The 11,944-nt window shown below is 57.3% G+C and overlaps 1 protein-coding gene across 2 annotated transcripts in view; it reads right to left on the bottom strand.

The window, feature by feature from the left end:
- Positions 1 to 11,944, bottom strand: part of DGKZ (diacylglycerol kinase, zeta) — a 35,613-nt gene that overhangs the window by 10,192 nt on the left and 13,477 nt on the right. The window contains exons 1-7 of one of the 2 annotated variants that reach the window (XM_012001376.1): positions 8,626 to 8,749; positions 3,421 to 4,164; positions 3,011 to 3,119; positions 2,663 to 2,758; positions 2,328 to 2,402; positions 842 to 898; positions 380 to 448 (exon numbers count right to left, since the gene is read on the bottom strand). In XM_012001376.1, coding sequence (XP_011856766.1) covers positions 380 to 448; positions 842 to 898; positions 2,328 to 2,402; positions 2,663 to 2,758; positions 3,011 to 3,119; positions 3,421 to 4,151 — 1,137 coding nt within the window. In that variant the 5' untranslated portion in view covers positions 4,152 to 4,164; positions 8,626 to 8,749. Of the gene's footprint in view, positions 1 to 379; positions 449 to 841; positions 899 to 2,327; positions 2,406 to 2,662; positions 2,759 to 3,010; positions 3,120 to 3,420; positions 4,165 to 8,625; positions 8,750 to 11,944 lie in introns of those variants that run through there. The other variant, XM_012001377.1, reaches the window with a different exon arrangement.

Below are 11,944 nucleotides of genomic sequence, written 5' to 3'. Positions count from 1 at the left end.
GCCTGGAAAGCCTGGCTTCAAGCCACACTGTCCTCAGGAGGGTGGGAAACTGCTGCCCAGCTTGGTGCTTGGCACACAAGTATCCACGGAGTCACCGAATGAGTAAGTCTATACGATTCTCCAAAGGGCCACTTGCAGCTTCAAAGCAGGCCAGGCGTGCCACGTCGGAAGAAAACTTTCCTCCCTGCTCTCCTGCTAAGCCCAGAGACCAAGAGCAGGCCAGGGTGTTTGGGGACGAAGGCACTGCAGCCAGGCTGAGAGTCAGCCCTGGACTCTGCACGCCAGGGTGCGGTCAGTGATGGGCAGGCCACATTGGCCACACAGCCTGGGCTCAGGCCCACGGGTGCAGGTGGCGATTTCCTCGGGCAGGGCCTCTCACCTTCCCACAGTGCCGACACTTGCCGTCCTGGCGTCGTCTGTGTACCCAGTGGTGCCGTACAAAGGTTGGCTGGGGGAGAAGTGGAGAAATTTCACCAGGTGAGGGGTAGGCGGGGGGAGGACGGCCCACGTGGCTCAATACATCGAAGGTGGGGGCTGCAGGAAGCTCTCTGCAGTCCTGCGCTTGAGTGGAGGAGGGGCTGAAGACTCTCTTCATGGCCCAGGGGAGGCTCAGAGTCAGAGGAGAGCCGGAGAAGGCTGGGAAGCACCAAGAGGCACAAGCTGTCCCACCCCCTCTGCAGGCAGTGCTAGTTAGGCCTCCGCATGGCAGAACTCAGACCTCAGAGAGCAGCAGCCTAGAGGGAGCCGAGCCCTCTGGTGGCACTCCGGAGGCACTGCACAGAGGCCCATGCCAGAATCTTAGGGTGGCCCTGTCCCTGAGCACCCTACCCTGGACACTTACCTCGCGCACGTTCCTTGAGCCTGATTCACGGAAGGACGGCTTACAGCGGAAATTTATCTGTGAAACACAGCAGTGACCACCAAAATGTCAGAACCTCCCTTTGGGGTCAGGTATATGGTCACTTCCTCCAGGACAACCCAGAGTCATCCTCAAAAGGCGGGGATACCCTCATATCATCCCGAGAGTCCTTGAAACATGAGACATCTCCTGTGAGAAGCCCTCCTGCCTCTCTGCCTCCTCCTCACTAGCCAGAGGGATCTTTCCTTCTTCCACCCAGCACCCAGGATGAGGGGGAGGTTGGGAGCTTCGGGTTTGTCCCCCCAACTAACATGGGACCGTGGTTTGCTCATCGTTCTTTTTTTTTTTTTGAGACAGTCTCACTCTGTCGCCCAGGCTGGAGTGCAGTGGGGCAATCTTGGCTCACTGCAACCAACACCTCTCGAGTAGCTGGGATTACAGGTGTGCGCCACCAAGCCTGGCTACTTTTTCTAATTTTTAGTAGAGATGGGGTTTCACCATGTTGGCCAGGCTGGTCTCAAACTCCTGACCTCAGGGTGATCCACCTACCTCGGCCTCCCAAAGTGCTGGCATTACGGGCGTGAGCCACCGCGCTCGGCCGCATCCTTTTCTTCCTTGCCCTCTGGCACTCACGACCTGGGCACATGCAGCCAGCCTGGTTCTCGCATGCAGACTTGCACTGCCTGGCCCCTGGAGACCTTTAGCTAATCTGTGGAACCCTAGCTCGATTTCCACCTTAGATGATCAGTGTACAGTGCTTGGGGCTGCATTTCTATTTCCTTTCTCATAACTGTCCCTACTTCAGCCTTATTAGAGGTATAAGGAAGTCTCAGTTTACAATTCAGGGGCTGGGGAAAGCAGCCCGTGTGAGCCTGCCTAAGCCATTCCTAGTCTTACAGTCTCTCTCGTATGCTGGCCTGGGTTTCTGCAGGCTGGGGAGCCCTGTCCCTCCACGCGAACCCTTCTGCCCCTGGCCTTGACCCGCCTGCCCAGTGCTGCCTCCACTTCCCTCTAGAAGCACAGTGCCCAGACATGCCCCCAGATGCAAATGCACAGTGGACAATGGCCCTTGGGGAAAGGTCTCCACAGAGGCAGGGTGTAGGGGATCCCCCCAGCCACAGCTGAGTTATGAAGCTTCAATGAAGCAAATCAATGGCCTCTTCTAAGCGCTAGTTTGGACATGGGAAATGGTACAAGGGCCACCATTCGTCAATTCATTCCATTGAGTGATATTCAACGAACCCACTAGGTGCCAGGTTTGTTCCAGGCAGTGGGGATACAGCAGCTAATCAGTGAGAAGCCAGGATTCGAACGCAGTTATTTGGCTCCAGGGTCCTTGACTCTTCACCCCCGAGGGCTGGGTCGCTCCTGGCAGGCCATGTTTGTATAATGTGTGTGGGTGTGTGTGTGCTGAAAGGGCCTCAGCACCCAAAGGGCAGGGGCGGGCAAAGCTGAGCTACCCACCCACCTTCTCCAGCTGCTCGATGCAGGGCGTGTGCACCACAATCTTGCAGGCTGCGCACTTTCTTCGAGACACTGACTTCTGCTGCAGGACAGGAAAGAGAGGGCCCCTGAGGCACCAGGTAAGTCTATCTCGGAGGCTGCCTGCCTCAGCACAGCTGCCCTCTGTGTGCACTGGGAAGCCCCAGTCCTGGCGTCCAGACAAAGCCCCTGCACCCCTCACCATCCTGGGGCGACCCACAGCAGGGGTGCTAGGGAGCGGGCTTGATCCCACCTTCCCGGAAAAAGGCAGCGGCTGTTGGCTCCACCAGCAGGGGGCAGCATGCCCCAGCAAGCACTCACCAGCATCCTGGCTACACAGTACTGCTCCCCAACGTAGCAGAAGTCCCCGGACACGTTGGTCTCGAACCAGATGTGCTCCCCATATGTCGCTGACTCCTAGCCATGGGATGGGCTTGCTCAGCGCATGCTGGCCGCCCAGCCCTCCCTCCCATCAGCCCCTGCCCACCCGCCCTCTCCCAAGACAAACCCGCTCCAGCGCCCTGATCAACCCTGCTCTGTTCCGTCTGCCCCACTGTCCCAACCCTTCCAGGCTTGGCTCTCCCACCTGCCTGGAGTGCCTCTACCCTCCAACTGCACCTTGGCCAAGAGCCCAGTGGGGCTGGGACCCAGGGGTGTTCAGGCACTCACGCTCCAGTCCACTGTGCTCCGGATCTGCCGCTCTGACTCGCTGCACGGGGCCCCAGGGGTGGGCGGAGGCGGGGCCAGGTGCTGGAGGCCCGACTTGGTGATGGCTTTCCTACAGAGGAGAAGACAGCTGAGGCAGCGGCTGAGCACTTGCTGACCCTACTTCTTCCCACCTCCTGGGGCCTCTGCCCTCTCCATGACCTTGGCAACAGGGAGGGCGGAGGAGCCTCCCAGCAGCCCCAGAGACTAAGAGGCTCCCTGCAGGAGACATGGCCTTTTGGGGTACGCTGGCTTCAGAGCACTGCCCAGAGTGTTCCCAACTGGGAACACTTGGGAAGAGCTTCAAGGCCCTTGCCCAGGCCAGACTCACAGGAGGACACACCACTCGCCCTGCTGGCCACAGCTATACCTACGCGAGCAGGGCGCTCCAGGCCTGGGGTCCCGCCGCCTTGCGCCGTAGGGCTACCTGGCGCCTGCGGGACAGTGGGCGCACACGGGTGGGCAGCACAGTGCTGGCGGTGGTGCCTGAGGCTCTTCGGCCCCCAGGGCCAGGGTGCTGGCCTGAGGGCCGCCGCTGGCTGAGGCGCCGATAGTAGCCGTGCAGGCCCCAGAGAGCGTGGTCATACACGGCATCCGCAGGGAGCAGGTGGGAGGAGGCTCGGCGCAGGTAGCGGGGCAGGGAAGACAGCGGCCTGGCGCCCTGGGGTGGGGATGGCCCTGGTGTCTTGGTGCCTGGCTGGACGGCGCTCCACGCCCCGGCTGCCACATCCTCCTGGACACCCTTCTCCTCCTCATTCATGCCCACAAGCCCGGTCAACAGCAGGGGTGCGCCAAGAAGCTGGGCCCCCACAGTGGTAGGCTGTGGAGTGGGCACCTTATCCACGATGAAGCGGGGGTTGCAGGAAGGGGGCACAGTACTGGAGCGCCGGCGGCTGGAACCCCGGGCCCTCACCCCGCAGCTCAGGAGGCAGCCCTGGAGCTGGGCACTGGAGCGGCGCCGCTGTGCCAGTGAGGAGGAGGCCTGCCCAGCGGGGGAGCGACGCCGGGCCTTGCCCGTGGGCAGCCCCACACCGCTGGGCCGCCGCTGCCCCTCTCCAGGGCCTGGCACCTTCCACTGGAAATGTCTTCTAAAGAAAGTCTCCATGGCAGGCGGGTGGCTGTTGGGCACAGAGACCGGGGACATCAGGAGCTGGACCAGGCCATGGTCTGTCCTGCGTCTGGGAGCCCATTCACAGCCTCTGCCCCATGAGGAGGGAAGCAAGCCCCGAGGGAGGGAGGGGTCACTGCAGCCTCTGACCTCCATGTGAGGGTCCCAAGGGTGCTCAGGGGAGCCCAAGTTTAGAGCTGTTGGGGCACTGATGCTCTCCCCCGTTGCACCCTAGGGAGCCCTGGAGTCGTAGGTAGGTGGGTGCTTCAGGCTACCCCTTCTTCCCCCATCCAGGCACCAGAATCCACAGAGCCCTGGGCCTAAAGGCCTCCACCTGCCCCACCGGAAGCTGATGGAAAAGAAAACAAAAAGAAAATGGGGAGTCGGTCTGTCTGGATGGACGGTGGGGCCCAGGGCACGGCTTCCTACTCGCGGGGTCTTTGTTTTGCCACCAACATGGGGGAGCAGGTTAGGTGTCTCCCCCGGGACATGGCACAAACCAAGCTATAACAAAACGAGGCTCTCTGCAAAGGAACTCAGTCTTGACAGGACCCCCAGAGTCTCTTGGCCCCCAGACTTGGGGTCAGACTGAAGGTGACTCCTGGAAAATGGAGAGGGCCTAATGTGTAGCTCAGGGGAGACTAGGTCTCAGGGAACTGCAGAGTCGCTGTCTGGCTCACCCCGGGGAGGGGCTGCTCAGTCTTCCTTTACCCAGGGGACCGTGACAATAGGCTTGGGCCAAAAGCAAAGCCTTCTGGATTCTGGGTGTGTGCGTGCCTGTACGTCTGAGGCACTGATGGTAAGAACTATCTGGTGCTCACCTGCTCTGTCTCACCTTTCTGAAGGGACAAGAATGGATACCCCAGGGTGAAGCTGGGAAACCATTCTGACTCTGCTGCTGAGGGAGCCTGTGACTGGACATTCTTCTGCGGCCCTGATGCTGGATGCTCGGATACTCACAATTTCAAATGCTGCAGGGAGGCAGGAGCTGTGGGCATCATCCTAGCTCCCACCTGGACCTGGTCTCCCCGGACCCATCCTGAACTCATGCTCTGCTCCCTCTGCCAGCTCACCTCCGCCCTGCCTACCCTTCTTCACAGCCAGCATTGAGCTCCTGTGCCCTCACCTCTCCTAACATTAGGGGAAGGGCAGCCTGCCTGGCATGGATCAGGGTGGCAATGCCGCCAGGTACCTGAGGCTACCTGTGCCCCACAGCAGGCGATCTCCTGGGCCCTGGTCCTTGTCCTGGTCCTGGGGAGAGACAGGTGGGGGATGCATCCTAGCCCCGGGCAGCCACAGAGGTCAAGGTCACAGCCCTGGGACAGTGCTGCCTGGGGCTGACAGAAGCCCTGTGGTCCCCTGAAGGCTGGCATTAGTTAGGCATGGTGGGTGATGCCCTGGAAGCACCATGGACAGGAGGGAGGATGAAGGCAGAGATGATGGGCTTGAGGAGTCAGGCCCAGGCCCACGTCTAGCACCTTCTCCTTCCATTCACCGCACTCTGATTTGCTACTGCCCTGCAGGTCTTGAGCAGCTTCAGGCCAGGTGCAGGGGTGTTGAGGGAAGAGACGGACATGGTGGAGGTGCCTAGGGAAGCAGAGTTCTGCACGGCTCAGCTCTTGGTCTCTGCCTATTGGAGTCTGCAGCTGCCTCAGATGACAGGGAGGTGAGGGCAGTGCTCTTATGATCCCAAATGTGCCCCATTCAGAGCAGACCACCTGGGCAGGAGGGAGCTGCAGGGGCAGGACGGCAGGCATGGGCAGCGAGTGCTGGGCCTCCCCCAAAATCACCAGTGTCACGGCTGACATTTACTGAGCCCCTATGTGTCAGGCACTGTGCTAAGCCCCTGGCAAACACTGAGATCATTTCATCAACCGTAACCCCAATGAACAGGTACTGCATCACACTGTTCCTGATGAGGAAGTTGACGCAGAGGTGGCCTGCCTAGGGTCCCCGGCCAGTCAGTGTGGAGCCAGTGCTGGAGCCCAAGTCTACCTAATGGCAAAGCCTGCGCCCCAGAAATAGGGTGGGTTGCAGGGTCCTTCCTCCTGGAACATGAGGCTGGGATCGGGTAGGAAAGGGAACCAGGTAGGGAATAATAACGAACGCCTGCTATGTGACAGGCCCTGAGCTAAGTACTTTATCATCTCATGTGATCCTCACCACAGCCCTGCGAGGTAGGCAGGACCCACAGCTCCATTCTAGACATGGAGAAACTGAGGCTTCAAGAGGGCCAATAACATGCCACGGTCCCATGGCCAGTCAGCGGCAGAGTCGGGACCTGAACCCAGGTCTTCCCGACCTGGGACCTATTTTGTGTCAGGGAAGAGGAGCCTGAAGGCCCAACTGCCCCCTGCCGTCAGGGCACTGGCCTGCCAGCCCTCCCCAGGGTGTCAGCTTTCCCCGCCCGCCTGGTCAGGCTGCCCTGTGACAGCTGCCCAGCCTGGAGGAGATTAGTCACCCGGACACACCGCCTGATGCTAGTGTCACCCAGAAAACAAAAGGCCACAGTCAGTGGGGGGAGGTGCCGCTGCAACCGTGGGCGGCGGTGAGGGCTGGGCCCAGCTTACGGCCCCAGACCTGCGCTGACAACAGGGACCAGGACCCCCACGAGAGACAAGGGCAGCTGGCATGTGGTCCTGCGGTGCCCGGCTCCACACACTGCCAGGCAACCCAGGTCCACATCTGTCCAGGAGTCTCCTCAGTGGCCGATGGTGCCGTCCCTCCCAGCAGAGTGGGGTGGGCAGGGCCGGTAGTGCTATGTGACTGTGTGCAAGTTGGCCCCTCACGGGCCTCAGTTTCCCTGTCTGTCTGGGGAGACTGTCAGAGTGGCTGAGCTATTTTGCCACAGGCTCTCCTGCTGGGCACCCATGCCTCCGTGCTCCCATGCCCCTCCCTGCAGGCCTGTGCTTCCTGTTCCTCTGGTCTCCATAGAAACCTCTGTCCCTGGTCAGCAAGAGCCTGACTCCTCACTTCCTATCTCGGCTGGGGTTTCTCCTGGGCCTTGCTGGAACCCGCCCTGGGCCTGAGCCTCTCTGATAGCACAGCTCTGCGTGACAGTGTCTTCTCACCTCGTGCTCTTGGTCACCCCCAACTCACCACATAGTATGTGCAAAGGTCACCCCGAGGGCTTCAACACCAAGAGCACAGCAAAATGGCTGTCCCTCGGTCTCCGGGTGGAGAGCCTGTCACACCAACGGGGACAGGATGGGAAAGGACTCAGGGGACCCCATCAACCTCCCGCTCTGGGGCCTCACAAGGACAGGGCCTGGGAAAGGACAGAGGAAGTCAGGAGGCAAGACCAGTGGTGTCTGGCCGTGCACCCTTGCCGGACAGTGGCTGCAGCTGTGGGCAGCCGAGCTGCAGTGGCTGCCATGGGGGCGGGCAGGCCGGAGAGCTTCATCGGCTACTGCTACAGCAGACAGGACACCCACCCTCCAGAGACCAGGCCATCTCACGCCTTATGCTAGTTTCAAGGGCGCTGGCATCCTGAATCTGCCATTGCCACCCTAAGGCTGATCTACTAACCTTTCTGAGCCTGAATTTTCTCATCTGCAAAATGGAGCTCACACCATCTGGTTCAGAAGATTGGCATAAAGGAGGTCTGGATGTGATGACGGAGGGAGAGTGCCTGGCGATACCTGGCAGACAGCAGGGGCCTGGCAGGGCCTACACCCACCACAGACACCAGAGCATGTGATTGTGCTACCTCCTGGGGTTTGTCTGCCCACAGTGAGGCCGGGAACCCAGAAAGGGAAGCAGGAGTGCCAGGGTGGCCACCACCCACCGCATAAGGAACAGAGCCGGCCGCAGGTACCACCTGGGTATCTGCTCGTGTTGTGAGGAATGCACTCTCTGCACCTGGTACCAGGCCTGGCCTCCTGAGTTGCTCTCACAGGATACCCCATGGGACTGACCCAGAGCGCCCACTCCACACCCTGGGCAGGGCCTCGTCCGCCTTCCGCTCCGTGAAGGCTGGGCATGGTGCATGGCGACCCCACCTCCAGCAGCCCCAGAGCAAGGGCCTGCAGCTGCCTCCCCAGAACCCCCTCGGCTCTGCTCCCACAGTCCCTGGGTCGGAGGGAAGGAGGTGGGGAAGCGGGAAGGGAGGCCGGCCCCTCCCCAGTCAGCCTAGAGGCTTGGGAGGCAGGGTCCTCCCTTCCCAGGCTGCGACTCACCACAGGGATCCTGTCAAAAACAACAAACAGAATGTACCTTGGGGAGCAGGTGGGCCAGGCTGGACGGTAAGAAGGCGACCAGGCCAGTGAGTGTTTACTCGGCAGGCTCTGCCCTGGCTCAGCAAGAGCTTGGCGGGACCCTTTTCCATCAGCTCAGGAACCGGGCAGGGCAGGCCCCTGGCCTAGGGATGGTGGGGCCTGGGTCCACCCGGATCCAACCCTCCCCACACCCACCCAGCCAGATACAGAGGGAGGAAGCAGAAGGCAAGGAGGGGCTGGGGGCCCCTTTTGACCTGATCTGGAAGGCAGGGCGCAGGCGGGAGCGGGGCAAGCAGGAGGGAGCTGGGGTCCCCAATGCCGGGCTCTGGCTCCAGCTCCGGGCTGGCGGCCTCTGCTGAGCAAGTCCTAGTTTGGAGAGCGAGCGGCCGTGGCTGCTCCTCTGCCCCCTCCCCCTTGTCACCCTCCTCCCCGCTGCCTGAGACAGCCGTTATGAAAATAACCCGATTGGTAACCGAACGCACTTCCTCTCCCAGCGGCAGCTCCAGGCCCTGCAGCAGGCGGCGGGTGGGCGGGCGGGCACACTGCGCACGAGCATGCCTCCCAGCTCCTCTTCCCAAGGTCCCCAGAGTCAGGCTGGGTGACAGCCCAGTGGCCTGCCTTCCACCTGGCGCCCAGTACAGCCCAGCCCACGCCCCAGCTCGGGAACGAGGTCTAAGGAGGGAGAAGTGGGAGGGAGAAGTGGAAGCCAGGCCCTTTTAGGGAGGGGGCCCCCCACTAATGCCCCCTATTTAGCCACCTAATGCCTTCTCACGCCCACTGGACAGGTTTTCTGAGGTCTGGGGAAGCTAATCACGCTGGCTCCAGACAAGACAACCACAAAAGTAAGTATCTGTGGCGTTGTTTCACAACTTACAAAGTACTTTTTCACCAGCATTACAGACGGGAGGCTGGGTTTTTCCCCGGTGCGGACGGCATTACTGTCCCACTGAATAGATGGGGCACTCGAGGCTTGTGGAAGCCTGTGACTGCCCACGACTCAGAATTGGTTGAGCTGGGACTTCAGCTTCTCGTCTTCTGGCTCTGCCAAGCTAAAGAATGCCCAGAAGAGACCAGTCCATGTTATGTGTATCCTGACCGGAATGCCACCCTTCCAGCTCCCAGTCCTGCCATGGCGCCCTAGGGTCTGGGGAGTGGCAGCTGTCCAACTGCCTGATCCGAAGACCTCTTTAAACTCTTTTTTTTTTTCCCTTTGAGATGGAGTCTTGTCCTCTAACCCAGGCTGCAGTGCAATGGCGTGATCTCAGCTCACTGCAACCTCTGCCTCCCAGGTTCAGACGATTCTCCTGCCCCAGCTTCCTGAGTAGCTGGGATTACAGGCACCTGCCACCATGCCCAGCTAATTTTTGTATTTTAAGTAGAGATGAGGTTTCACCATGTTGGCCAGACAGGTCTCGAATTCCTGACTTCGTGATCTGCCCGCCTTGGCCTCCCAAAGTGCTGGAATTACAGGCGTGAGCCACCGCACTAGGCCCTTTTTTTTTTTTTTAAATGAGGGAAGGGGCAAGGTGCTTCCACACCCTCCCTGGGCACACCATCCACCAGGAACCTCCATGTGTTCAGCTACTTGAAAGCTCCCAGACCCCTTTACACTCTCAAAATTGGTGAAGATCCCAAAAGAGTTTTGTTTTAGGGGGTGACAGCTATTATTATGTATCATATCAGATATTAAAACTGAGAAATGCTTAAGATATTTATTAGCTTAAAAACAATAAACCCATTACATGTTAATATAAACAACACTTTTATAAATAATTTTCTAAAAAAAAGTTAGCAAAAAGAGTGGCATCATTTTACAATTTTTGCAAATCTCTTTAATGTCTGGCCTAATAGAAGGCAGCTGGATTCTCGTGTCTATCCCTGCATTCAATCTGTTGTGACATGTTGTTTTGGTTGAAGTATATGAAGAAAATTCTGCCTCACACAGACATGTAGTTACAAAAAGAAGGAATATCTTTAACAGCCTTTCCAGGTAATTACAGATTTTCTTTGCTACTACACCAAAATATGACAAATGATAGTTTCTCAAAGGTTAGTAGCAATGTGGACTCTAAAACCGAATCAGGCCAGGCACAGTGGTTCATGCCTGTAATCCCAGCACTTTGGGAGGCCAAGGCAGGCAGATCGACTGAGGTCAGGAAACCCTGTCTCTACTAAAAATACAAAAAAAGAAAAAAAAAAATTAGCTGGGCATGGTGGCAGGTGCCTGTAATCCCAGCAACTTGGGAGGCTGAGGCAGGAGAATCGTATGAACCTGGGAGGCGGTGGCTACAGTGAGCCGAGATCACGCCATTGCACTCCAGCCTGGGCCACAGAGTGAGACTCTGTCTCAAAATAAATAAATAAATAAATAAAAAACCATGTCAATGAACTTTTCACTGGACTACCTTGCATTTTGAATTTTGTAACATCAAGCACTGGTCACTGGTGCTTGATGTTACAAAATTTGAAGTTACCGATTTACTGAGTTATGCAGATCTTCCAAATGGTGACACATTTTATTTTATTTTATATTTTTATTTTTATTTTTTGAGATGGAGTCTGGCTCTTGTTGCCCAGGCTGGAGTGCAATGGCGCAATCTCAGCTCACTGCAACCTCAGTCTCCCAGGCTCAATTGATTCTCCTGTCTTAGCCTCCCGAGTAGCTGGGATTACAGGCATGGGCCACCACACTCGGCTAATTTTTTTTATTTTTATTTTTAGTATAAACGGGGTTTCACCATGTTGTCCAGGCTGACCTCGAACTTCTGACCTCGTGATCTGCCCGCCTTGGCCTCCTAAAGTGCTGGGATTACAGGCGTGAACCACCGCGCCTGGCCTTATTTTATTTCATTATTATTTTTTTGAGACAGAGTCTTGCTCTGTCGCCCAGGCTGGAGTGCAGTGTTGCGATCTCAGCTCACTGCAACCTCCTCCCAGGTTCAAGCAATTCTCCTGCCTCAGTCTCCCGAACTGCTGGGATTACAGGTGTGTGCCATCACATCCAGCTAATTTTTGTATTTTTAGTAGAGACGGGGTTTCACCATGTTGGCCAGGCTGCTCTCAAATTCCTGACCTCAGGTGATCTGCCTGCCTCAGCCTCCCAAAGTGCTGGGATTACAGGTGTGAGCCTCCACCCCTGGCCCAAATGTTATTATATAATACCAAAAATCACACCAACTTTACTACTGATCTCATCAGAAAAATTTTAAGTCCAAGGAAGCTGTCAGGCTCTAGGAAGTGAATAAAAAGGTTTCTAAAATTCTCATTTTTGCTCAAAAGCTCAAATTCTATCATTGGCAACAAATATTTTATTAATTTATTTATTTTTTAAAAATAAATATAGAGATGAGGTCTCACTGTGTTGCCCAAGCTGGTCTTGAACCCCTGGGCTCAAGTGATCCTCCTGCCTTGGCCTCCCAAAGTGATAGGATTACAGATATGAGCCATGGTGGCCCATGCCTGGCAACAAACAATGATACCGTTTTGGAAGTGACAAACTCATGTCATTCACTTTTGAGAAAATGTCTGCCAAATACCTGTATCTGACTAGTTTGTCTATCAGGTGTCCAAGTA

Source organism: Mandrillus leucophaeus, unplaced genomic scaffold (assembly GCF_000951045.1).
Source record: "Mandrillus leucophaeus isolate KB7577 unplaced genomic scaffold, Mleu.le_1.0 Scaffold66, whole genome shotgun sequence".
Classification (NCBI taxonomy): Eukaryota; Metazoa; Chordata; class Mammalia; order Primates; family Cercopithecidae; genus Mandrillus; species Mandrillus leucophaeus.
The sequence above is the reverse complement of the archived record's forward strand: the minus strand, read 5'-3'. Positions and strand labels throughout refer to the sequence as shown.